Raw genomic sequence first — 25357 nt, forward strand, 5'->3', positions numbered from 1 at the left:
CAACTGTTCCATATAAATAAACACTATCCTTTTCATTTTATGGAGAAAGCTGATAATAGGGTTAAATTATAGGGGGCCATTGTTTTGAACTAAGTTCCTGCACTAGGTCCCAACAGATCAGACTAAGAATCAAGAGGCACCCATGCTAAAGTTCCAAGTCACCAAACTAAAACTAAGTTGTATCTGACATTCTGAGAAGTCAGGAAAGAGAGACAACAGCCAATTTTCCAACCAGGCCGTTTCAAAATGCAATCATCATGACAATTAAGTTTCCTGTTTTAGTCCTTAACCTGGTGTAACCTAATGTTAACCAATCCGTTATTTCTCTATTGTTGTTTCCCTGTCCCCGCCTCGCAATGAAAGTAATTTGAAGTGACCAATCCGCTTTTGGTTCTCTGCTTCTGCTTTCTTCAGCCCTTTTTCTGTCTATAAAGCCAACTTCCTCCGCTCGACTCTTTGGAACACTTATTCTATTTTACAGAATAAGGTGTTACCCGATTCTATTTTTTGTTTGTTTCCTCAGAGACCCCGTTCTGAGTGTTGCCCGATAATGGAACCACAAAGTCAATCGAGATCGAGTTGTAAAAAATTACAACTAAATTTATTGTAATTTTTTTGCCTTTTGCCAGTAGAAATTCCTTTTTCATTAAGTATTCCTCCCTAGAGTAAGCGACCACGATGACCCCAATTTCACAAGTAAGGATGAGGAAAGGTTCTGCCCACACCGCCGCCCAGCCTGGCCGACTTGGAGTGCATCCTGCGGATGCCACTGCGCATGCCTGCCGGGGAATGACGTCAATCCGAGCTCGTCCCGGCCTCACCAGCGCCATGCTGGGCTCGCGAGCCGCGGGGTTCGCGCGGGGCCTGCGGGCTGTGGCACTGGCGTGGCTGCCGGGCTGGCGGGGCCGCTCCTTCGCCCTGGCGCGTACGGCAGGCGCGCCCCACAGTGGGGACTTGCAGCCCCCCGCCTGTCCCGAGCCGCGCGGGCGCCAGCTCAGTTTGTCCGCGGCGGCGGTGGTGGACTCTGCGCCCCGCCCCCTGCAGCCGTACTTGCGCCTCATGCGGTTGGACAAGCCCATTGGTGAGTGCGGGCGGGCGGGCAGCCCGGGAATTTGCAAGTAGCAGCCTCCGAGTCGGCTCCGCGGAGCTGTCCGCGGCGGCCGGCCGGGGCGTGATGGAAATGAGAACCTGAAAGCTTGGGCTTGGCTGCCGGGTGCCGTGCGCCCTGGGGCGAATCACCTCGGGACACTTTGAAATGAGAGCCTGAAAGCTTGAGCTTGGCTGCCGGCTGCCGTGCGCCCTGGGGCGAGTCACCTCAGGACACGCAGTCGGGACAGTCTCCTAAAGGACCCGCCAGTTTCACGTCTTTCTGCATCCTGAGCACCTGAAGCGGGCAAGATAATTCTCATTCCACAAACACTTGTTTAAATGGTGACTCAAGCGGAAGGTTCCGTTCTCGTGGCCCTCCTTCATTTATTAGAATGTTTGATCCTCCCCGCAATCTTGTAAGGCCCACAAAGACAATCCTTAAGACAGTTAAGACGCTGAGGAAACTAAGGCTCCTCGTCAGAGCCAGACCAGAAGAACTCTGTGTTTTGATGCTGAGTCGGAGCTCTTTTACCTGCATCACCCATAAGGCAAAGATTTAATTCATTTGAACGCAGCAGGGACAGCACTTACGGACTGCCTGTCAGCTGACAATCGCCCCCGACAGAAAGATTTTCCTGACCTTCCTATTTTAATTAACACCTACCAACCTCACTTTCTATCGCTTTATCCGCAATTTTTCTTAATAGCACTCACCACTAACTAACCTTATGCGCTTGTTGATTGATTGGCTTCTCCAGTAGTGTTAAGTGAATTAATAAGTTCCTACTACGTTGTCCGGCCATAGAGATAGAAAAAGCTATGGAAACCCTTTGCTTTCAAGGAACTCTGGTCTAGTTGAAAAAGACTATTTGGTGAGCTAGGAAAATATGGATCAAATATGAGTGATACAAAAGCAAGTGCTACAGGAAAAAGAGAAATTACTGTGGATCCCTTGCTGGAAAGTTTCGAGAAGAAATTATACTCCAAAGGACAAGTTGATTTTGCAGAGGAGGGAAGAGATCTTAGTGCGGGAAGTACTTTTGCAAAGACCCAAGGGTGGAGTGTTAGAACACTAAGAATACAAGCCTGACCTGGAACACCAAGTGGGTGTGGAAAATGGGAAACGAGACTAGACAAGAACGTATCTGAAGAAGCTGGATAGCGTGGAGGAAGAAGTGAAGGATGAACTCCAGCCAATCTAGATGATGACATTTGCCATTGCAGTGTATGGAGATGTAGTCAAAGGCCTAGGTACATTTACTCCACTTTTGCCCGTACAAGACCCGAGTTAGGCCTTGCTTTTGGTATTCTAGATTTATGCACGACCTATTTGGGATTAGAGCACTAAGTTATAACAATCAGCTATCAAAGCATAAAAGCCTACTGAATGATAGGTACAGCCCTGCCACCATTGGGAGGCTGTGTATGACCCCCATGAGTTCTGGGGCCACATTCACGTTGAGAGGCATGCATTTCCAAGCCCAGTTCCAATCTGAAGCCTGGCTGTAATTCTGTTCTTGGAGTCTGTGGCATGGAGTGGCAGTGTAGCCTTATAGATGAACATCTGCCATTATTCCCATTTCCCCAGTTAAACCTCTGGCTTCTATCTTAGTGGCTGGACCTTCCGCCATGTAACAGAAGGCAACAAAGGGGTTATGAGCAAAACTTTGGAGCCAAACCTCTTGGATGTGAACCTCCACCCTGCTCATCTGAGGGACCTTGGATAAATTACTTCACCTCTCTGGGCATCCGTTTTTCATCTGTAAAATGAAGATACTATTAATGATAATATGGACGTTATGAGGTCACGAAAATTCATTAATATATGTTAAGTGCTTAGAACAGTGCCTGTCATAATATGTGCTGAAGAAATAGCCATTATTATCTTAGAAGTGGGGAATGGAGAAAATTGTACTTACAGATTGTGTATGTTTGGAAGATACCAGCCTGCATGGTTTGGTTCTAAATAAGGTGATCATTACAGGATTTTTCAGAAAACTAAATAGTACTATGTTAGAATTCACTCAACAAATGTATTTTGAACCCCTACCATATGCCAGAAACAATAATTGACAGGAGTAGAATTCCAGGTTTGATAATTCTTTATTTAAATTCTTATTTTGTGGGATAATTATGTGTTCGTTGTTTTACTTTGTTGAAGTTATATCTTGTTACCTTCATTGATCAATAGTAGGTTTCATTGTTTTTGAGAAGGCAATACAGCTTCTTTCAAATGGGCTAAACTACCTCATTCCAGAAAGTTTCAGCAGGTGGCACTCTTTCCACCAAATTGGAAGTGTAATTTTTTGTTTTACCACGTTTATGGGTGATTATGTTGTCTTGAAGATCATCTGTCTTTGATCTGTCCATCACCCCTCAGAACTTGCTCATTTTATTCCATCTCCCATAGAGTTTTTCCCTTTTCTACAAAAACATTTCTTTTTGCAATCTACTTGTCTCTTGTCTTTGCTACCTCTGCGTCTTTCTTCACAGAAAAGTATGGGGAATGAAAGTGTCATATGGAAGACAAAAAAAAAAAAACATTGCTAGGAATCAGTAGGGACAAAAGAACAGGTGAAACTGAAGTGTGTGGAGAGATTTAGGGAGTACAGAGTGACAGCATTGGACTTAGGACACAGACTGCAGCCAGACTGTCTGGGTTGGAATACCACCTTAGCCTTTTTTTACCTGTGTGGTCTTGGGCACAATTACTCCCTCTCTGCGTCAGTTTCTGTATTTGTAAAATGGTTGTAATAAAAATAGTGCCTATCTCATAGGCTTGTTGTGAGAATCAAAAGTGTTCTGTGAAACCACCTGGTACAGTAAGTGCCATGTATCTGTTATTACGGTTGTCATAGCATCATTAATATTGTCATCTCTTAACGACTCTGTGAGGTAGCTGTTCTCTTCCCTCATTTACAGATGAAACAAAGACTTAAGCCTTAAGATACTTTACTGTCTAGTGTCACTCAGCTTACAAATGGCAGACATAGAACTGAGAAGTCTTCTTACTTTCCCCTTCACTGTAGGAACCCTTGTCATCTGTAGGGGAGCTCTACAGATTCCTATCAGTAAGTGAATACGGTACTTTTAATACAGATTTTTGGCCAAGGAAGTTTTGTTCCTGACAGAAAACACTATAAGTGGTTACACGTCTTTCTGTCTAGAATTTTTTTCTTTTTAGTGGAACCTTCTGTTCTAATTGTACCAGGAAATAATAGCTGTGAAGTGGTATTCTCTCTTCTCTAGCCTAGGAGGATAGGATCAGCTACTCCTCTGTCCCTTGTGAACTATACTCATAGCTCCAGGGTAAAGAAAGTAGTTAAACCTACTGTGTTTTACTTAAACCACTCTGTTTATCTGTTTCCTCATCTGTAAGATAGGGTTATTAACAGTACCTACTATGTAAAGATGTTACTTGGGAGGCTGAGGTGGAAGTATTGCTTGAGCCTGGAAGTCAGAAGCTGTAATGAACTATGACCTTGTTACTGCACTCCAGCCTCGGCAAGAGAGCCAGACCCTGTCTCTAAATATATAAATAAATAAGTTTAATATAAAGATGTCATTGAAGATTAAATAAGTTTAGACATATAAAGCATTTAGAACACTGCCTGATGCTTTGTGAGCACTCCGTAAATGTTAGCCATTGTTACTGTGGAGTGCACCAAGTATGAGTCTGTCCAGGACAACCTGAATTCAGGTCTGGACTGACCATTTCTCAAGGTTTTAGCTTGAGGCTTCTCCTTGACTTCTCTGTTGTGTAAATTTAGATCCCCTTTGGAAAAGACCCTGATTCCTCTCTCCCTCCTCCTAAAACTAGCTAACTAACTTAGATAGTTTTGTTTTATGCCTTTGCAGGACCCTGTGCTTGTCCTGTTGTTGGATTGATCTTTTATTGTTATTGCTTATTTAACTGTATTTCTTTCTTTTGATTTATGAGCTGCATGAAGGCAGAAGCTCCCTTTCTGTTAGCCACCATTGTATTTCCAGTTCTTAGCGTAGTTCTGGCACAGAGTATATGCTTCATAAATATGTCTAAATGAATAAAGCTTAAACTTAGTGAAGCTTAAACATGATTACAGGGACTTTAGTCATTTGACCATTTTTCTTCAGGATCTGAACTTTCTTTAGCCCCAAATCCCTTTTCTCTTGTATCCCTCTATAGGGAAGGAAAGCTCAGAATTTATCTAATAGGCAGCATATCCAAACATCAGTTGAAAGACTTTCTTTTAGAAGGAGAATATTAAAGTTCATATTTGAAGTCTTTTATATAATCTATTTGCTTTTATCTTAATTTCATCTAGTTTATTGGTTAAGTACTAAGAACTAACCCCATTTGTACATGTAGCTGCAAAGTACTCCGTTCAAAATAACAAAAAAACTAACACTTATAATCCCAGCACTTTGGGAGGCCAAGGTGGGACGATTACTTGAGGCCAAGAGTTTGGAACTAGCCTGGGCAACATAATTCCCTGGGCATGGTGGCTTGCACCTGTAGTTCTAGCTACTGGGGAGGCGGAAGCAGGAGGATCACTTGAGCTCAGGAGTTTGAAGCCACAGTGAGCTACGATTATGCCATTATACGCCAGCTTGGGTGACAGAGTGAGATGCTGTCTCAAAAAAAAAAAACAAAAAAAAAAACTAGACCGTCTAAGTGTATTGTACTAACAATAGTAAAGGAAATTTTACTAACTTTTTTGAGTAGGTAATGTGTGTATGTGATACAATATTCAGAAGGTGCCAGGGTATAGAGTGAAAGGCAAGTCTCTTACTCCTGTCTCTTGTCCATGCAGTTCCCCTACCCAGAAGCAACCATTATTATATGTTTCTAGTGTGTTCTTCCTGACACAGTCTTTGAGCATATTAACATTCACGCATGAATGTTTTATATGTAGGTACATATATATATATATATTTATATACACATGTAAACACACAATAAACAATTTTTAAGTTGTCCTTCACAAAAGTAGGGCCATTTTGTAACCTCATTAGAAATACATAAGAGTATTCAACTCCCTAGAGTGTGTTGTCAGACGTAGGGTTTTGCCAGTGATAGGTGAAAATTTTTATCTCAATGTAGTTTTCATATGTGTTTCTCAAAGTTGAGTATCTTTTCATATGTATAAGAGCCATTTGTATTTCTTTTTATGTGAATTTTTATTATGTGTTTTGTCTATTTTTTAATTGGACTGTTGATCTCTTTCTTCTAGGCACTCTGCGTAGTAAGGGGTCCTTTGTGATTTGAGTTGCAAATTTATTTTCTCAGTTTTGTCATTTGTTTTTTTGACTTATAGTGTTCTTTATTTCTTTGGTATGTGGTATTTAAACAAATGAAAACAGTTAACTGACTTAAATTTGTACCTTTTTTGTCTTTTTATTTTTGCTTAGGAACCTGGCTTCTGTATTTACCATGTACCTGGAGCATTGGTTTGGCAGCTGAACCAGGTTGTTTTCCAGATTGGTACATGCTCTCCCTCTTTGGCACTGGAGCTATTCTGATGCGTGGAGCAGGCTGTACTATTAATGACATGTGGGACCAGGACTATGATAAAAAGGTAATTTCATCCTGAAAAGGAATAGAGAGGCTCTTCTCAATTCTGCAGAATAACATAGTGGTATCACTTTTGAATGCCATATAAAGCAACAGGATCATTCAGTGACCACAGAAATCCAGCATGGAAAATGCCAGGATCAGTTGAATAGCTGGTATTGCAAAGTGCAGAGTACAATACTTCCTTTCTCAACACAAGAGTGGCCCCAGGGGCAAGATGTGTACTTTATTATTATAAAGTGAATTGAGAATTTGGAAGACTGAGGGTGAGGGAGTTAAAGGTTAGGAGCGAAAGGGAAAAATCCATCCTGAACCTTCAGGTGTCCAAAGATCTGTCATCCCTTCCTTTGAGATGTATTTTAGAGCCCTAACTATTCTTACGTAAATCAAGCGAATCAAGGCAGCCCTTGTTAGTGTTTCCTATAATTGTTTCTTTTAAAAACATAACTTTACCCATTTTTTCTCCTTAGAAAAATAATACATGCTTGTTCTGAAAAATGTAGATAATATAGAATTGCAACCAATGAAAAGTGCAAGTTGTCCTTATCTCCTCCTCTTATCTCCTAGAGAAAACTTTGGTTAAGAACTTGATGCATTATTTTTCACTGGATTTTTTTTTGTACCTGTTCTAATGCATGTGTATATTTCCTTGTTCTTCAACAGACAGTTATTTTCTTAAGGAAAGGGGCCATCTTATTTGCCTTTTTATCTTAGCAACTATGCCATAATTAGTACAAGATCATTAAATGCTTGAGTAAATAATCAATTGAAATTTGATTTTAAAAGAAACCCACATTGAATTATAAAAAGTGAATAATCTTATATAAAGTTAATAATCAATCCTAGTTTACCTTTTATGTAGTCTGAATTTTCCTTAAGCAAGGCATATCTATAATAATTTTTAGTTAATAGAATAGTGTTACGTGTGTGTGTGTGTGTGTGTGTGTGTGTGTGTTTTGAGATGGAGTTTCACTCTTGTTGCCCAGGCCTGGAGTGCAGTGGTGCGAGCTCAGCTCACCGCAACCTCCGCCTCCCAGGTTCAAGCGATTCTCCTGCCTCAGCCTCCTGAGTAGCTGGGGTTTCAGGCATGCAGCACCATGCCCGGCTAATTTTGTATTTTTAGTAGAGACAGGGGTTCTCCACGTTGGTCAGGCTGGTCTTGAACTCCCGACTTCAGGTGATCCACCTGCCTCGGCCTCCCAAAGTGCTGGGATTACAGGCGTGAGCCACCGCACCTGGCCATTAATCTATTTTTTTAATTCAAAAACATTTATTCAGTACTTGCTATGTGGAAGACCCAGTGGCAGGTTCTAGGATTGCATCAATGAAATACAACATTCCTGACATTCAGGGTTTAGTTATTATAAAACAGTAGAAGTCTTTTGAGAATAGTGTTCACCAGAGAACTTGCTGAAGACCACTTACCTCAACCTAAGGGAGAGGGTTAGAGATAACTTTCCAGGCCGGGGTGACCTTTGAACCCTGAAAGAATAGGATGGCAAAAAAAGAGTGGGCTAGAGGGTGAAGGTGTCTCTAGACAGAGGGAACAGCAGGTCCAGAGGCACGGCTGTGAGATGAGTATGTGTTTGATAGCAGCAACTACATGGTCTGCGTGTGGCTGGAGGATATGGGGTGTAGTAGAAGAGTGGCAGGAGCTGTATGGTAAAGCATTTCTCTGACACAACTGGGATGCCTTAATTTGCCAAGACATGCACACTGTCCTTTTTTTTTCTTTAAAAATGTTTTTGTTTTTATGGATTTAGGGGTACAGTTACAGTCAGGTTACATGGATATAGTGTGTAGTGGTGAAGTCTGGGCTTTTAGTGTACCCATATGTAGTATGACCTAATGGGTAGTATTTCATCCTGCACTCCCCTCCCACCCTCCCACCTTTTGGAGTCTCCAGTGTCTATTATTCCACTCTGTATGTCTCTGTGTACCCATTGTTTAACTCCCACTTATAAGTGAGAACATGTGGTTTTGACTTTCTGTTTCTGAGTAATTTCACTAAGAATAATAGCCTCGAGTTCCATCCATGTTGCTGCAAATGACGTGATTTTATTCTTTTTTATGGCCTTGTATTCCATGGTGTATATATACCACATTTTTAAATCTAGTCATCCATTGATGGACACTTTGGTTGATTCCACGACTTTGCTATTGTGAATAATGCTGTGATATTGTATGAGTGCAGGTGTCTTTTTGGCAAAATGATTTCTTTTCCTGTGGGTAGATACCCACTAGTGGGATTGTTGAATTAGTAGTTCTGTTTTTAGTTCTTGAGAAATCTCCATGCTGTTTTCCGTAGAGATTGTACTAATTTACAGCCCCACCAACTGTGTATAAGTGTTCCCCTTTCTCCACATCCTCACCAACATCTGTTTTTTGACTTTCTAATAGCCATTCTGACTGGCGTAGAAGATGGTATCTCATTGTGGTTTTAATTTGCATTTCTCTGATGATTAGTGATATCTGACTAAGTCCCCAAAAGGAAACACAACAGAAACAAAAATAGACAAATGAGACTTAATTGAACTAAAAAGCTTCTGCATAGCAAAAGAAATAATCAACAGAGCAAACAGACCACCTGCAGAATGGGAGAAAATATTTACAAACAATGCGTCCAACAAAGGGCTAATGTCTAGAATCTACAAGGAGCTCAAACAACAAGAAAAAAATAACCCCATTAAAAAGTAGGCAACGCACATGAACATTTTTCAAAAGAAGACATACAAGCAACCAACAAACATATGAGATACACACTTTCTTGATTTGGAGGTTCACACATCCTGGTCAGTTTTATTCTGTACACTCTATATGTATATATATGAATATGTGTATATATATATTATATAATATATTATATTATATTATATTATAATATAATATAATATAATATAATATATTATATTATATATTATATAATATATAATATTATATATTATATAATATAATATAATATAATATATAATATATTATATTATATATTATATAATATATTATATTATATATTATATAATATATTATAATATATATAATATAATATATTATATAACATATAATATAATATATTATATAATATATTATAATATATTATATAATATATTATATTATGTATTATATAATATAATATAATATATTATATTATGTATATATTGATATATTATATATACAATATACAATATATATTGATATATTATATGATATAATATATTATATATTATATGATATATTATATTATATATTATATGATATATTATATGATATATTATATTATATAATATAATATATCATATAATATATAATATATTTTATAATATATAATATATTATATATTATATAATATATTATATATTATATATTTTATATTATATTATATTATATATAATATAATATAATATATATTATATATAATATATAAAATGTATAATATATATAATATATTTTATAGAATATATATTTTATATATTATATATAAAATATATATTTTATATAATATATAATATATATTTTATAGAATATATATTTTATATATTATATATAATATATATTTTATATATAATATATTATATATTTTATATATAATATATTCTATATATTCTATATATTATATATATTCTATATAAAAATATATATATAAATATATATGAATGAGGCTTCTGGCATGTATCACTTCAAGATAATTCTTGAACATGTTAATAGTAGTTCATCACTTTAAAAAATTTCTAGCTTAGTATAAGCCTTCCAGAAAATGAAAAATAGTCCCATAAATTAGTAACAGTTTATGAAGCATGGGTTTGTTTAAATAACTGAACATTTGAGATTAAATATTTGAAGGCAAACTGCAAAATTCTGAATTGCTTTATCTTATTTGGTAGACAGACTCTCCTCTAAACGTTTACATCCCACACTCTTGACTAGAGTTAAAACTAATTACATAGATTTTGACTTCTGCTTCCAGGAAGATGGAATAGATGTATTTTCCCTATTCTTTCCACTAAGTATGACTAAAACGCCTGGACATTATACATAAAACAAACATAAGAGGACTGTGGAGAAAAGGTGGCAGACTGGCTAGGGACCTCAGGACCCAAAGAATTTCCTAGATTTTGTTTTTCTTCATATATCCCAGACTTGGAACTGAAGAAGCCAGAAATCTGGAAATGTCATTGGGCACAGACAGGAAAAAAATAAAAAATAATTAAAAAAAAAAAAAAAGCCTACTTGGCAGGGGCCAGTGGAAACCAGGTTGGGAACGTGAGCTTGTAACCCCAGCTGGTAGCAATTAGGCAGCATCTCCCACCCCTTTCTTTTGCCAGAGCAGTGTCAGAAAAAGTCAACTGAAATAAAAGGTTTAAATAAGATTCATAGTCTCATGACATAATACTTAAATGTCCAGATTTCAGTTAAGAATCATTTGTCATACCAAAAACTAGGAAAATCTCAACTTGAGTGAAAAAAAGACAATCAGCAGATGAACAACACTGAGATAGCAGAGATGTTAGGATTTCTTAGAAAGATTTTTAAAGCAGCAATCATAAATATGCTTCAGTGAGCAATTACAAACATTCTTGAAACAAATGAAAAATACCACCTCTCAGTCAAGAAATAGAAAATATAAAGGAGAACCAAATGGAAATTTTAGAAGTGAAAGATATAATAATTGTAATAATAATTCAGTGGATGGGCCCAACAGCAGAATGGAGGGGACAGAGGAAGGAATCAGTGAACTGGAGATAGAATAATAGAAATGACACCATCTGGAAAACAGAAAATAGACTGAAAAATTGAAGACCTTTGGACTATAACAAATGATCTAATATTTGTTTCATGAGTCTTGGAAAAACAGGAGAAAGGGGTTGGGGCTGAAAAATGATTGAAGAAATATTGGCTGTAAAATCCCCAAATTTAGCAAAAGACATAAACCTACATATTTAAGAAGGTGAGCAACCTCCGGACACGATAAACACACAGAATCCTCACCTGAATACATTATGGTCAAACTTCTGAAAACTAAAGAAAATTTTAAAATCTTGAAAGCCGTAAGAAATACGAAAAGCACAACCCATAATAGGAAAAATTGAATTTGCACTTCATCAACAAATTTTTATCTGTTAAGGACCCCGTTAAGAAGATTAAAAGGGCTGGGCACCATGGCTCACACTTATAATCCTGCCACTTTGGGAGGCCAAGGCAGGTGGATCACTTGAGGTCAGGAGTTCGAAACCAGCTTGGCCAATATGGTAAAACCTTGTCTTTACTAAAAATACAAAAAATTAGCCAGGGGTCGTGGTGGATGCCTGTAATCCCAGCTACTTGGGAGGCTGAGACAGGAGAATCACTTGAACCCAGGAGGCAGAGATTGCAGTGAGCTGAGATTGTGCCACTTCGTAAATATTTTAGGCTTTCTCTGTGGAAATTGAACATGTTATAGCTAAATAGCTGATAAGGAAGTTGCTTTGTTTTTTATTTATTTGTTTATTTGACACAGGGTTGCTGTGTCACCCATGCTGGAGAGCTTGGTGCAATCATGACTCACTGCAGCTTCAACCTCCTAGGCTCAAGCAATCCTCCTACCTCAGCCTCCCCAATAGCTGGGTACAGGGACACATCACCATACCTGGCTAATTTTTTTTTTTTTTTTTTTTTTTTTGTAGAGACAGCGCCTCCCTATGTTGCCTAGGCTGGTCTTGAACTCATGGCCTCAAACAGTCCTCCCGCCTCAGCCTCCCAAAGTGCTGGGATTACAGGCTTGAGCCACTGCACCCAGCCAGGAAGTTCCTTTGTTTTGTTTGTTTAGAGATGGGGATGGGAGAAAAGAGAATGAGTGATGGGAATTTTTAGTTCTTTTCAAAGCTATTTTAAATATGAAGTTTTGATTCCTGACAGTACTTAAAATGTTGATTTCTCTCTTCATTCATATTTGTGCCTACCATGGGCCAGTCTCTTCATTAAATGTTTAAATAAATGATTGAGTCATTACATGAAGCTAAGGTATCTGTTTTTATGTTTTAAGGTTACAAGAACAGCCAATCGTCCAATAGCCGCTGGAGACATTTCAACTTTTCAGTCCTTTGTTTTTCTTGGGGGACAGCTAACCCTGGCACTGGGTGTTCTTCTGTGTCTAAATTACTACAGGTATATTAAACGTTTTCCACATCATGTATAAAATCTCTCCTTTGAAATGGAGAAAATAGGAATAAAATGAAATATCTTTATCACAAAGTTGTTCATTTGCTACTTATTAAGCATCTGTAAGTTAGCAAGTGTAAGTAACTCACCACACATTTTTAAATCTGCTTCAAGAATGCTTTCAGCCAAAGGAGTTAAGAAATGAACATTTAATTTGTTTTGAACCACCTTCAGTATTTGTACTACATTCCCTAAGGGACACAAGGCAATTTCATAGGTTTTCTAAGTGCGTGCATGGATGTGTGTGTATACACCCACACATATATGTATAATTTTATTTATGTTGACAGTATCTCTAAAGTAGACTTAAAGCAGAAGTGATTATACTCATTTTGCAAAAAGAGGAACTATGTCTTTCCCAGGGTGGTGTTACTAATCAATGACTGAAGAAAGAAGTGGGAGGACTCATTCCTATATCTCTTAAACAAGACAAAACGAAACTTTTGTGTATCAGATTGCGGTTTACAAAGTGCTTCAATGCGAGAGAAGAAAGACAAAAAGAGTTACTTTATGGAGACTAGACTTAATTGCATGTCTTGCCCTGATAGCCTCAATTACATGAAAATACCTTTGGAAGGTTATTTCTGGAAGGGGTAGTGTTAGATAAACTTTGAGGTCCTAAGAACATCTTATTTTATCACATTTTCGTAGGTGTTTCCTTTTTTCTAGAAAAGTAACACTGCATCATATATATAAGGAGGGATATCTTGACTCTAATTATTAGTTAGGACATCTCAGTTTATTAGATGCCTTAATGTTTGCAAACAGTTCAGAGAGGCAGTAACATTTGGTAGTTAACATTTGGTGGTTGATAGGTTGGACTCTGGAGCCAGACTGCCTTAGGTTTGAATCTAGGCTCTTCTATGACTAGCTATATGACAATTAGCAAACTACTTAATTTCTTTGTGCTTCAGTTTTCCCATCTGCAAAAAAGGAAGAGAATAAAACTTTATATTATAATACCTGCCTTTTGGAGTCATTGTGAAGATTATAATGAATTAACAAGTGTGATTCACTTAGAATAGTGCCTAATACATGATAATACTGTATGTGTTAGCTATTATTTTGTTTGATTGTTTTATAACATTTAAAGTAGTTTTCTACTCATCCTTTATAATAGGGAAAGTCAAAGTCTAGGAAGATAACTTACATAAAATATAATTTAAGATAAAATATATCTTCCAATTAGTATTACTTATGTCATTGTCTTAAAGTATTTCGTGGTTTCTAAGAGGTAGTGGTAATAATCACTTTAATGGTTTTTCCTCTTTTCAGTATAGCTCTGGGAGCAGGATCCTTACTTCTTGTCATCACCTACCCACTAATGAAAAGAATTTCATACTGGCCTCAACTAGCCTTGGGTGAGCTTACAATAACTAAAAGTATTTCCTTTGATACTTGCAAACTACACTTTTATGGAGAGATAGGTAAATAGGTAAAGATGAAATGACAAATCAGTCATGTAATTTTCCTAACCAATAGTAGATTTTCATATTTTAAAGGAGAGCAGTTAGCTATTTTTATTAGTTCAGAAATATTGCATATTTATTAGGGTTATCATCATCATCATTATTTTTTCCTCTCCTCTCTCCCCCACTGCTCCCCTCCCCTACACTCTCCTCTCCCCTCTTCTCTGAGACAGGATCTTGATCTGTTGCCCAGGCTGGAGTGCAGTGGCACCATCTCAGCTTACTGCAGCCTTGACCTCCCAGGCTCAAGTGATCCTCCCACCTCAGCCTCTTGAGTAGCTAGGATTACAGGCATTGACAACCCTGCCTGGCTAATTTTTGTATTTCTTGTAGAGACAGGGTTTCGCCATGTTGCCCAGGCTGGTCTCAAACCCCTGAGCTCAAGCAATCTGCCTGCCTTGGCTTCCCAAAGTGCTGGGATTATAGATGTGTGCCATCACGCCTGGCCGTTGCTTTCTGAAATGCTTTTTTAAAAATCTAGGCATGTCATGAAAAAATGTTTGATCTAGATGCCCTGAAGAATTTGGGGAATGGGGTAGGAAGCACTCTGTGGCAGGAAAACAAGGGTTAAAGTGTGTGTGATAGCTTAGACAGCTCATATTCTGTGAAGCCTCTCAGGAAGAAGTTAGACAGTCTCTTCTGGGCTACCATAGGATTCTAATCCGGCACTTACTTATTTCAGCAGCATTAATTCAACCAAGAATACGTTGAGAGCCTCCTATGGTCTCCGGTTAATAAATTGTGGCCCAGCATTTAGCATAGCACTTGGCACGGTGTAGGTATTGAATACATACTTGTTGGTGAAAAGAAAGGAAGATAGTTAGGTAAGCAGGTATCAGAATCTGCTGCAAAAATATCTATTCCCAGACTTTTCTATTCTATTCCTAGAATGATTCTAGTTCTTTGAATCATTTTTCTCAGTAAATGAAAGAACTCAAAGCAACTCAAGAAATTGATGTGAGCCTGATTTGCGGGAAAGTTGTGGTAGAATATTTATCTTTTTCTAAGATCCTCTCATTGACTGTTCTCTTTATTAAATTTGAAATTATATTCTCAATATAAGCATTTCCTATCTATAAGATAATGTTAAGAAGCTGGTATATTTACTCCAAACATTTACTGGACCCCTACATTTACTTCGTGCTAGGAATTGCAGCAGGTACTGGGAAAATAAAAATGACTAAAACACCCTGACCATCTTTAAGGAGTTGGAGATGGAGATGACAGATAAACAGGTCATTGCAGTACAACGTGGCAGGCAGGAGTGCTATGGGACCACAAAGGAGAGGCACTTCATCAGTTAAGGAGGGGACATGAGTGGAAATAGGTAATACAGGAGGAGAAAAGGGGTTTCTGAGAAAAGATATCTGGGACACATTGAGTTTAAGGTACATGAGCAACTTGCAGGCAGAGAAGTCCAGCAGACTGTTCAGTATGCAGTCTGGAGCTTAGGAGAGTTATCAGGCTTGCAAGTGGAGATTTGAGAGCTGTCAACATGTAGGTGTTTGTTTACAGTCCTCAGAGATGATGCCCTTGTGGAATAAATCAGTGTTCCTATGTATATTCATGTTTCTGTAGCTGATAGGGGAGGCAGAGTGGTAACAGAAAGAACATGGGTTTTTGAGTCAGATAGATGTAAGTTCAGATCCCAGCATCTACTGTTATTGGTAGTGCCGTGCACCATATTAGGTGGGATAAATCTTCTCTTTAAACCTCCTATTTACTTAATTAGGGGATATTATTCTTTTTATTAGCTCTGTTACTTTAGTTGTTAATTAACCTCTCTGAGCTTGTTTTCTTTTTTGTAAAATGGAGCTAATAAGTACCACCAAGAGTTGAAAGGGTTTAAGGAAGGAACCCACAGAAAGCAGCACACACAGAGTCTGATACCCAGGAGCACTGAACACACTCCGATGCCACTCCTTCCCTTTAGGATTCTAAAGTACATACAGACTTTCCCCCTTTTTGTGTTTTGCTAATTGTAGGCTTGACATTTAATTGGGGAGCATTACTTGGATGGTCTGCTATCAAGGGTTCCTGTGATCCATCTGTTTGCCTGCCTCTTTATTTTTCTGGAGTTATGTGGACACTAATATATGATACTATTTATGCCCATCAGGTAAAGAAATTATCTTTTCTTAACTTTGGTTTAGTTGTTGCTGTTTTTAAAGAACCAAATTAAGGAGAAAGCATTTTTTTCTAAAATTTGTTGTTGTTTTTTAAGAACTTTAAGAACCAAATTAAGGAGGAAGAATTTTTTTTTTCTAAAAAGAAAGTCATTCACAGTTCCATGGCTCCAACAAAATTTTTTTTATGTTTATGTGTGTTTACCAAAATTCAACTCATTTATTTTATTTACAAGCAATAAAGTAGTATTTACTACGTGCCAGGCACTGTTTTAAGTAGTTTACAGACTTAGTCCCCCAGCAGTCTTTGAGGAAAGTACTTACATTATCCTCATTTAACAGAAGAGGAAATATGTGAAGAAGTATTTGTCCATGTCACACAGTTAGTGGGTGGCAGAACTGCGATTCAAACCCAGTGTTCAGAGACTGCTTTTAACCACTACATTCTTCTGTCCCTCTAATCATTGAATTATGCAACTTTTTTACTTGGTGTAGTTAGTGAACATTTTCCCATATTTTTACCAATTCTTTGTCATTGTCACTTTAAGACTGTGGACTATGAGATAGTCCATGCCCCAATTTAACATGCCATAAATTCGATGTACCATAATTGAAAAAAAATTAACAGTTTCTCTATTTTGGCTACTTAAGTTGTTTCTGAGTTTTCACAATTATAAGTAATATTGTTCTAATCATTAATACTTCTTGAATAGGAGTTTTTCAGTTAAATTTTTAGAAGTGGTATTATTGACTTAAAGGATTATATGCATTTTTATAGCTTTTGATATTGCCTTTTTGATAAATTCCATTTTAAAAATTCATTTTTTTCTTTTACATTTATAAACTCTCCCCCAGCTTTAATGAGAAGTAATTGACAAATAAAATTATGCATATTCAAGGTATACAGTGTGATGATTTGATAGTACATGTTCTGAGAATACATTTATAAACTTTTCAAAAAAGTTTTTCTCAGTATTTTTCTGAAATATGATGATGTATTCTCAGTCATTTACTTGAAGAATATGTCTGGATTTCATTCTGTTTTCTTCCACTAAACCCCCTATGCCCTGCTACATTTGTAGTATCATGAAAAGGCAGATCTGTAATCAGTCTTACTTCCAAAGTGAAACTTGACTTACAGGTTAGAAGAGATGCCTGTACTTTTTGCAGTAAGGTCTGGAATGAGTGCTTAGGATACCGGTACTCCAATTAGATTAACAACTTCAGGAAAACACCACATACTCATTGGCACTTTTGTGGTTCACATAATAACTATAGACACAGTTTGCACCCTGAAGGTGATTCTAGTATGAAAGGAAAAACAGAAACACCCACACTCATTGTTATTTGGATTTGGGCCCCAAAAGAGAGCCTGTCAGGTTGCTGTCTGCCGGTAGGTCAGTGCAGAGTTCAGCATACAGCCACTGATACTACGTGACCATCATTATTTACAACAGTATATGGAGATGCTTACAAGTAAACTTGCTGGGAGAAACCAGGCAGCTACATGTGGTTATATCATCAAGACCTAGCTCTACCTAAACAGGATTTGATAGGAAAGGCAAGGGATAGGTTGTAGGGCTAGAAGTGGGAAATAAGTGGATGTGGTTAGGTGGTAAGTGAGCATTTTTCTACATCTGTGACTTTTGCGAGATTGAAACTAAAATGTATAGGAGATTATTGAGATTTGAGAACTCTGAGGTAGAGAGGAGCTGTGGGAAGAATTAGAGCTGAATTTTAATCCTAACACTAAAAATATGGTTAAGAGTCATTATAGGATTATAACAAATATAATGGTATATAGAAATGAAGCTGGATGGTGATTTTAGCAGTGGTGTTTAGCTTTGATTGGCCTGCACGTTCATTACTGATCAGCCTGTTTCTGAGTTACTGTCATCTTTCACCGCTTATGGTATATCTGCATGTTCTTTAAAAGACAGTTTCTTCTGAAAGTAGTTAGTGGTAATTGGTTGCACAACCTTGTGAATATACAAAAAAGCACTAAATCTGATACTTCAAAATGTGAATTTTATGGTGTGTGAACTAAATCTCAAAAAACAGTTTATTTTTCTTTCTGATGTTAGGACAAAAGAGATGATGTTTTGATTGGTCTTAAGTCAACGGCTTTGCGGTTCGGAGAAAATACCAAGCCGTGGCTCAGCGGCTTCAGTGTTGCAATGCTGGGGGCACTGAGCCTAGTGGGTGTGAACAGTGGACAGACTGCTCCCTACTACGCTGCCCTGGGTGCTGTAGGAGCCCATCTGACTCACCAGGTTTGACCTTTTTCTTATTTGTCCCTCATGTTTCCTTGGTATAAATTATAAAAATTATTTAAACAGTATGCCCTCTGTGTTTACCTGGCAAGGAATTTCTTAAACAACTACTTGGCTTCTACTACCTTTAACAGACCCCCCCTGCCCTCCGGCCTCAACTTATAAGAAAGCTAGCTATAGTATTTTATTTTATTTTTAAATTTTTTTTGAAACAGGGTTGTCCAGCCTGTCATCCAGGCTGGAGTGCAGTGGTGCAATCACAGCTCACTGCAACCTCTAACTCCTGGACTGAAGCGATCCTCCCACCTCAGCATCCTGGGTAGCTGGGACTACAGTCATGCACCACCATGCCTGGCTAATTTTTTTATTTTTTGTAGAAATGGGGTCTTGAGATTTTGCCCAGGCTGGTCTGAAATTCCTGGCTTCAAGCAATCTTCCTGCCCTGGTCTCCCAAAAGTGCTGGGATTACCAGTGTGAGCTACCAACCCCAGCCAACGTATATTATTTTTTAAAAATAATATAGGCCTAAATCCAAATTTTCCCCTCTGATTTTCCTGGAATTACTTCTGATTCATGTCTGGAAAAATTTCAGTGATATCTGAAGCTTGTGGTTTGAGTTGAATTACTCTAAAAGCAAACTGACAGATAAAGCTTTTAAAAAAAAATCTGGGTTTCTAGTGATGGTTAGTAGACTAATTATTCATAAATTTGGTTTCTGCTGGCATAAAGACCAAGGCCAGATAAGACATGAAATGCGGAACATGTCAAAGTTCTGCCAGTAGAGAGCAGGAAGCTGTCATTTCAGGATATTCACCCACACCACATCCCCTACCTGTCAGAAACTTATGTTGAGAATCTACATTGTTGACTTGTAAATGAATGAACTAAATCTAATTTTGATTAAATCACTTGCTAATAAATTGACTATATTTTTATATCAGTGTTATTGTTATTTTCATTAAACAGAATCAAAAAGGTATTCATGGTGGATCACCTGAGGTCAGGAGTTTGACCAGCCTGGCCAACATGGCAAAACCCCGTCTGTACCAAAAATATAAAAGTTAGCTGGGCATGGTGGTGGGCACCTGTAATCCCAGCTACTTGGGAGGCTGAGGCTGGAGAATCGCTTGAACCCAGGAGGCAGAGGTTCCAGTGAGCCAAGATCACACCACTGCACTCCAGCCTGGGCGACAGAGCAAGACTCCATCTCAAAAAACACAACAAAAAAAGAAGATATTCATGAAGCTGTATTTAGATGACTGATTTTATACAGATTATTGCCAATTACTATCAGTATAGGCAAGACTCACATAACATGGTATGAAGGAAATCAGAATCTGATGTCTGTAAAGTAAACCATATGCTGTGTCCCCTCCACTGTTTTCCTCACTGTGAAAACTAAAATGTGAATTGGTGACTTTCCAGGATGTCACCATTTTTCCCTTCAGAATTTCTCAGCATCCCTTTTTGGTCATAGCTCAGCTCCATGAGGGCTGACATTGTCATTTGATTGTCTGGTCTGGATAATGGGTATATGTTAATATTTAAACACCTGAATATTAAATAGTACAGGAAGGCAAAAATTATTAAGACAATCACAAATACTATAAGGAATATTCGGCCAGGCGCAGTGGCTCACGCCTGTAATCCCAACACTTTGGGAGGCCGAGGTGGGCAGATCACTTGAGGTCAGGAGTTCAAGATCAGCCTGGCCAACATGGATAAACCCTGTCTCTACTAATAATACAAAAATTAGCTGGGCATGGTGGTGTGCACCTGTAATTCCAGCCACTCGAGAGGCTGAGGCAGGAGAATCACTTGAAACCCGGGAGGCAGAGGTTACAGTGAGCCAAGATGGTGCCACTGCACTCCAGCCTGGGTGACAGAAGGAAACTGTGTCTCAAAAACAAAGGAAGAAAAAAGAAATACTTGGAGCCCACTTTATATTTTAAATCGCATTTATGGTCCTCTGTCCAGTTTTGTTGTTGTTGTTGTTGTTTGTTTTGAAACAGAGTCTTCCCTCTGTCACCCAGGCTGGAGTGAAGTGGCACGATCTTGGCTCAGTACAACCTCCACCACCTCCTGGTTTCAAGCGATTCTCGTGCCTCAGCCTCCGTAGTGGCTGGGACCACAGGCACACGCCATCATGCCCAGCTCATTTTTGTATTTTTTTAGTAGAGACGGGGTTTCGCCATGTTGGCCAGACTGATCGCAAACTCTTGGCCTTAAGTGATCCGCCCGCCTCAGCCTCCCAAAGTGCTGGGATTACAGGCATGAGCCACCACGCCTGGCCTCTCTGTCCAGTTTTCGATACAGTATTTAAAGATGGACGTAGCCTTTTAGTATTTAAAGAGAAAGGAAATCATGATAATTGTAAGTCTGCAGACCACATAATAAAGAATAGTCCCCCATGCCTAAGGAAGATAGGAACATACGTGAGACTTCCTTAGTGTATTTGCAGGGCTACCATGGGGGAAAAGGAGTACGCTTGTTCTAGATTACTAGCAACAGATTTAGGTCTCTAGCTCCCCTTCCCTAAATGTAGGTCCCTGAACAGGAGAGATTTAGAAATGTGGGAGGGCATTTTTGGTTATAATAAACTAGGAGGGGTGACTATATGGATGATGGCCAGATACAGTCAATATCTTGTGCTGCACCAGATTGCCCTGCATTATAGAGAGTTGTCCTGCCCAAATGGGACTTGTTCTCCATTGAGAAACTTTGCTGCAGACGCTAAAACCAGAACTGGAGGGTAGGAGTTGCAGGGAGACAGACTTTAGATCAGTCAGTATAAGGAAGAACGTTCTAAATAGTTAGAACTAAAAACAGTATGGGTTGCCTCACAAGCATTCATGCAACCCTCAACCGAAAGTTCTTAAGAAACAGCTTGGATGATTCCAAGTGAAAAATATGGTAAATTTTTCTTTTTCTTTTTCTTTTTTTTGAGATAGAGTCTCACTCTCTCACCCAGGCTAGGAGGGTGCAGTAGGGTGATCATGGCTTATTGCAGCCTTGACCTCTTGGCCTCAAGCAATCCTCCCACCTCAGCCTCTTGAGTAGCTGGGACTACAGGCATGTGCCTTCGTGCCCAGCTAATTTTTCATTTTTTATATTTGTATTTTTTGTATTTGCTGTTTTCTCCTCCGTGTTAACATGTTTATTTGTTATGACCCAAAGTCCAGACTAGGTATTAATACAACTTTGTATTCCTCTCTTGCAGATTTACACTCTAGACATCCACAGACCTGAGGATTGTTGGAATAAATTTATCTCCAACCGAACACTGGGACTAATAGTTTTTTTAGGGATTGTCCTTGGGAATTTGTGGAAAGAAAAGAAGACAGACAAAACAAAGAAGAGTATAGAGAATAAAATAGAAAATTAATGAATGAAATTTATCTAGGAATTTTTAAAACATTTTTTACAAAATGTAATTAGATTTGAATACAAAATCTGATACAATATGTTAAAGAATTAAGAACCTGAAGATGAAGATTTAGAGCATATTTACCTGGATTTTATTTATTTGCTAGCAAAATTCCCCCTTGTCACAGAAACCAGGGACTCTTCAGGATTTGAGATGGCCTTGAGTATTTTAGTTGATACATTCTTCTGCCCATTATAATTCTCACCTGAAGTTATGGGGATTGTACGGGTTTTGGCACTTTAGAAAAAGCCTGATGTGGGTCTTACATAAATGAATGTCTGTATAAGAAAATGGACTCTTTTTTTTAGGGAAAAATAAAAGCAACTATGGGAAGTTGGGCCTTACTGTTCCTTATTGTGACCTTTAGTCACTGCCAAAAACTGTAATTTAGGAAACCAATTCTGTTTTTTTATGTTTTAGGATAATTTAAATAACCAAATAGAAGTATTTAGCTATTATAGCCACACGTACCACTGTTTACCAACTCTGACTTTTATTTGGGAGATTTGGTCTCTGTGTGCAGTCACAGTGACCAGAACAAATAAGTGGGCAGTCACCAGAGACTACCTTGATTTTCTGTCTATATCTTTTTTATCTTATCCCATTATAGTTTATAGGATAGTGATATTTAAATGTTTACTGTTTTTTCCTTTACCTGCCCTCACCTTCACAATGTTCTCAACACAGTAACCAGAGTAATTCTCTTAAAACCTAAGTAAGGTCATGTCATTCCTCTCCCCAGAACCCTCCAGGATCTCCCTAGGTCACTCAGTACAAAACGAAAGTCCTACCACCTGCCAGGCCCTCCATGACTTGGCTTCATGTCTGACTTCTCACACTCACACCTGTAGCCCCACTGGCCTCACTCTTCCTTAAACAGGCTGGGCAGACTCCTACCCCAGGGCCTTTGCATTTACTGTTCACTTTGTCTGGAAAGTTCTCCCCAGATCATGTCTTACTCCTTCACTGCAGAACCTTTCTTAAATGTCACCTTCTCTAAGAGGCTTTTCTTAGCCATCTTCAAAAATCTCACCTACAAATACCACCCATACTTCTGTCCCCTTGCTTTTTTTTTTCTCTTCAGCTCTTAATATTAGCAACCTGAACTATATCTTACTTGATTTAAATTGCTCTCATAGACAGTAGGCTATAGGGCAGACAGTCATTTGTATATGTGGGTGTGGGCAGCAGTAAATATAAAATTGCATGATGAGGGCGACGATGATGATGATGATGATGAAGATGATGATGCAGCTAACAGCACTTACATATGCCAGGCACTGATAAGCATAGGAAAAATTATTTAACTGTACTCAGCAAATACTGAGCCACTGAAAATGACTTGGGTCAGTTGTTGCAGCTGTAACTTTGCTATAGCAGCAGTGAGTTGAAGGGGAGAAGAATTAGGAACATAGTACCCTACTTTTGAGGAAATATGATTGGCTTTGATTTTAACAGAATAGACAGAGTTTAAATCTATGTTGATTTCTGTTTTCTTACAGATACGACCCTATATTTTAAAATGCTTAAAACATCTTAACCCATTGCACTGGTTCCAATTAAAGAAGGGTGAGTACAATGTACTTCAATTTTACAACATTCTCCTTAGTTTATGAAAGTTAAAAATGGAACAAATTTTAAAATCACTAAAAATCCTGCAGCTTTTTTGTGATACAGGGGACAAGAGAACATAACATTAATTCATACATGCTCAAAAAGCTTATTCTCAAAAAGCTGCTTAAACATAATTGAATTATTTTAGTTCTTTTTCATTTTTCCTCCCTTCTCCAGTAGAAAATGCTGAAAAAATAATATAAATGGGTAAGGAACAGATTTTTGGAAAAGAAAAAACGATGAAGTAGATTATTAGTCTCTAGAATCACAGACTTAAGACAACTCGAGTTGGAAAGACACACAGCAGTCATCCATCTAGATCAGGAGTGTCAGTCCCTGGGAGAGTTGAAATGAGCATTGCCAGGAGTTTGTGATAGTTGAAATGACCAGCATTGCCATGGGAATTTATTCAGTGAGGAGGGCCCTTGCCCTACTCTTCTGCTTCAAAGTCACTGTGAGTTTTTCAATAGAAATCATGTGAAAGAACTTTTTAAACTGTGGACAATTATCTACCACAATTTCATGATGGGGGTGGAGATAGGATGGGAGCTACAGGGTCTAAAAAGTAAATGAATACAACTATTCCAGCTCTAACTGACCTGTCCTCTGAATTCCCAGAGCACTTGGTGGGTGCCAGTGGAGCAGGAGCTGTGAATGCCAGTCACAGCCACAGCTTGCCAGGGTTGGAATCTGCTTTAACACCTATCAGTTGGTTGATCTTGGGCAAGTTCCCTGACCTCTCTGTGGCTCACTCGGGGATAATCATAATACCTTTCTCATGCATTTCAAAATTTTCTGTCTTCCCCTGCGAATGGAGATTTCATGGTAAGTGGGACCTTGTTTGTCTTATTCATTGAAATATCCCCGATATACCGTATCACAAGGGCTGCCTCTCCCTCTTCCCAGATTTCTTTGCTAAATTGTTTAATGCCTCTACCTGATTTTTATAATCTGGCCTCACCCTAATGTTTCCTTCAACTCAAAGTACACCCTCCACCCTCTGGGTGCCAGTGGAGCAGGAACTAAGAACGCTATCATGACGACAGCTTGCCAGGGTTGGAATCTGCTGTAACACCTGCCTACCAGTTGGGTGATCTTGGGAAAGTTCCCTGACCTCTCCGTGGCTCAAATACTCAAATAGGTATAATCCTAATACCTTTCTCATGGATTTAAAAATTCTCTGTCTTCCCTTGCGAGAATGGAGACTTCATGATAAGTGGGACCTTGTTTGTCTTATTCATTGAAATGTCCCCAATATACCACACTGTAAGCACTCAGTAAACATTTGTAATTTTTGTACATCGGGTGAACTAACATTAGAGTTACTTGTCAGACCTGGTGTTAGGTGCAACCATTAGAAATTATTAATGCTGGCCAGTCACGGTGGCTCACACCTGTAATCCTAGCACTTTGGGAGGCCGAGGCGGGTGGATCACAAGATCAGGAGATCGAGACCATCCTGGCTAACACTGCAAAACCCCGTCTCTACTAAAAATACAAAAAATTAGCCAGGCGTGGTGGCGGGCGCCTGTAGTCCCAGCTACTTGGGAGTCTGAGGCAGGAGAATGGCGTGAACCTGGGAGGTGGAGCTTGCAGTGAGCTGAGATCGCGCC

At 38.6% G+C, this 25357-nt stretch overlaps 1 protein-coding gene across 3 annotated transcripts; it reads left to right on the forward strand.

Moving 5' to 3' along the window:
- Nucleotides 1-25043, forward strand: COQ2 (coenzyme Q2, polyprenyltransferase). 3 transcript variants are annotated; one of them, XM_016951515.4, is made up of 9 exons: nt 1-1081; nt 6481-6647; nt 12660-12781; nt 14111-14196; nt 16290-16423; nt 18515-18703; nt 23633-23699; nt 24363-24569; nt 24730-25043. In XM_016951515.4, exons 1-9 carry the CDS (start codon nt 679-681, stop codon nt 24768-24770), a joined length of 1416 nt encoding a protein of 471 aa, XP_016807004.2. In that variant the 5' UTR covers nt 1-678; the 3' UTR covers nt 24771-25043. The 3 variants fall into 3 exon arrangements, with proteins under 3 accessions (XP_016807004.2, XP_526592.2, XP_016807005.2); XM_016951516.4 differs by having other exon boundaries at nt 795-2340; XM_526592.7 differs by lacking the exons at nt 23633-23699; nt 24363-24569; nt 24730-25043 and adding an exon at nt 21924-22463.
- The last annotated feature ends 314 nt before the right edge of the window (nt 25044-25357 follow it).

Source organism: Pan troglodytes, chromosome 3 (assembly GCF_028858775.2).
Source record: "Pan troglodytes isolate AG18354 chromosome 3, NHGRI_mPanTro3-v2.0_pri, whole genome shotgun sequence".
NCBI lineage: Eukaryota > Metazoa > Chordata > Mammalia > Primates > Hominidae > Pan > Pan troglodytes.

Excerpts from the sequence above, each read along its gene's own strand:
- COQ2 (XM_016951515.4), top strand. The coding sequence starts at position 679 with ATGACCCCAATTTCACAAGTAAGGATGAGGAAAGGTTCTGCCCACACC. Across the intron at positions 12,782-14,110 it reads CTGTGTCTAAATTACTACAG|TATAGCTCTGGGAGCAGGAT; the intron begins GTATATTAAACG and ends TCCTCTTTTCAG. Across the intron at positions 18,704-23,632 it reads GAGCCCATCTGACTCACCAG|ATACGACCCTATATTTTAAA; the intron begins GTTTGACCTTTT and ends GTTTTCTTACAG.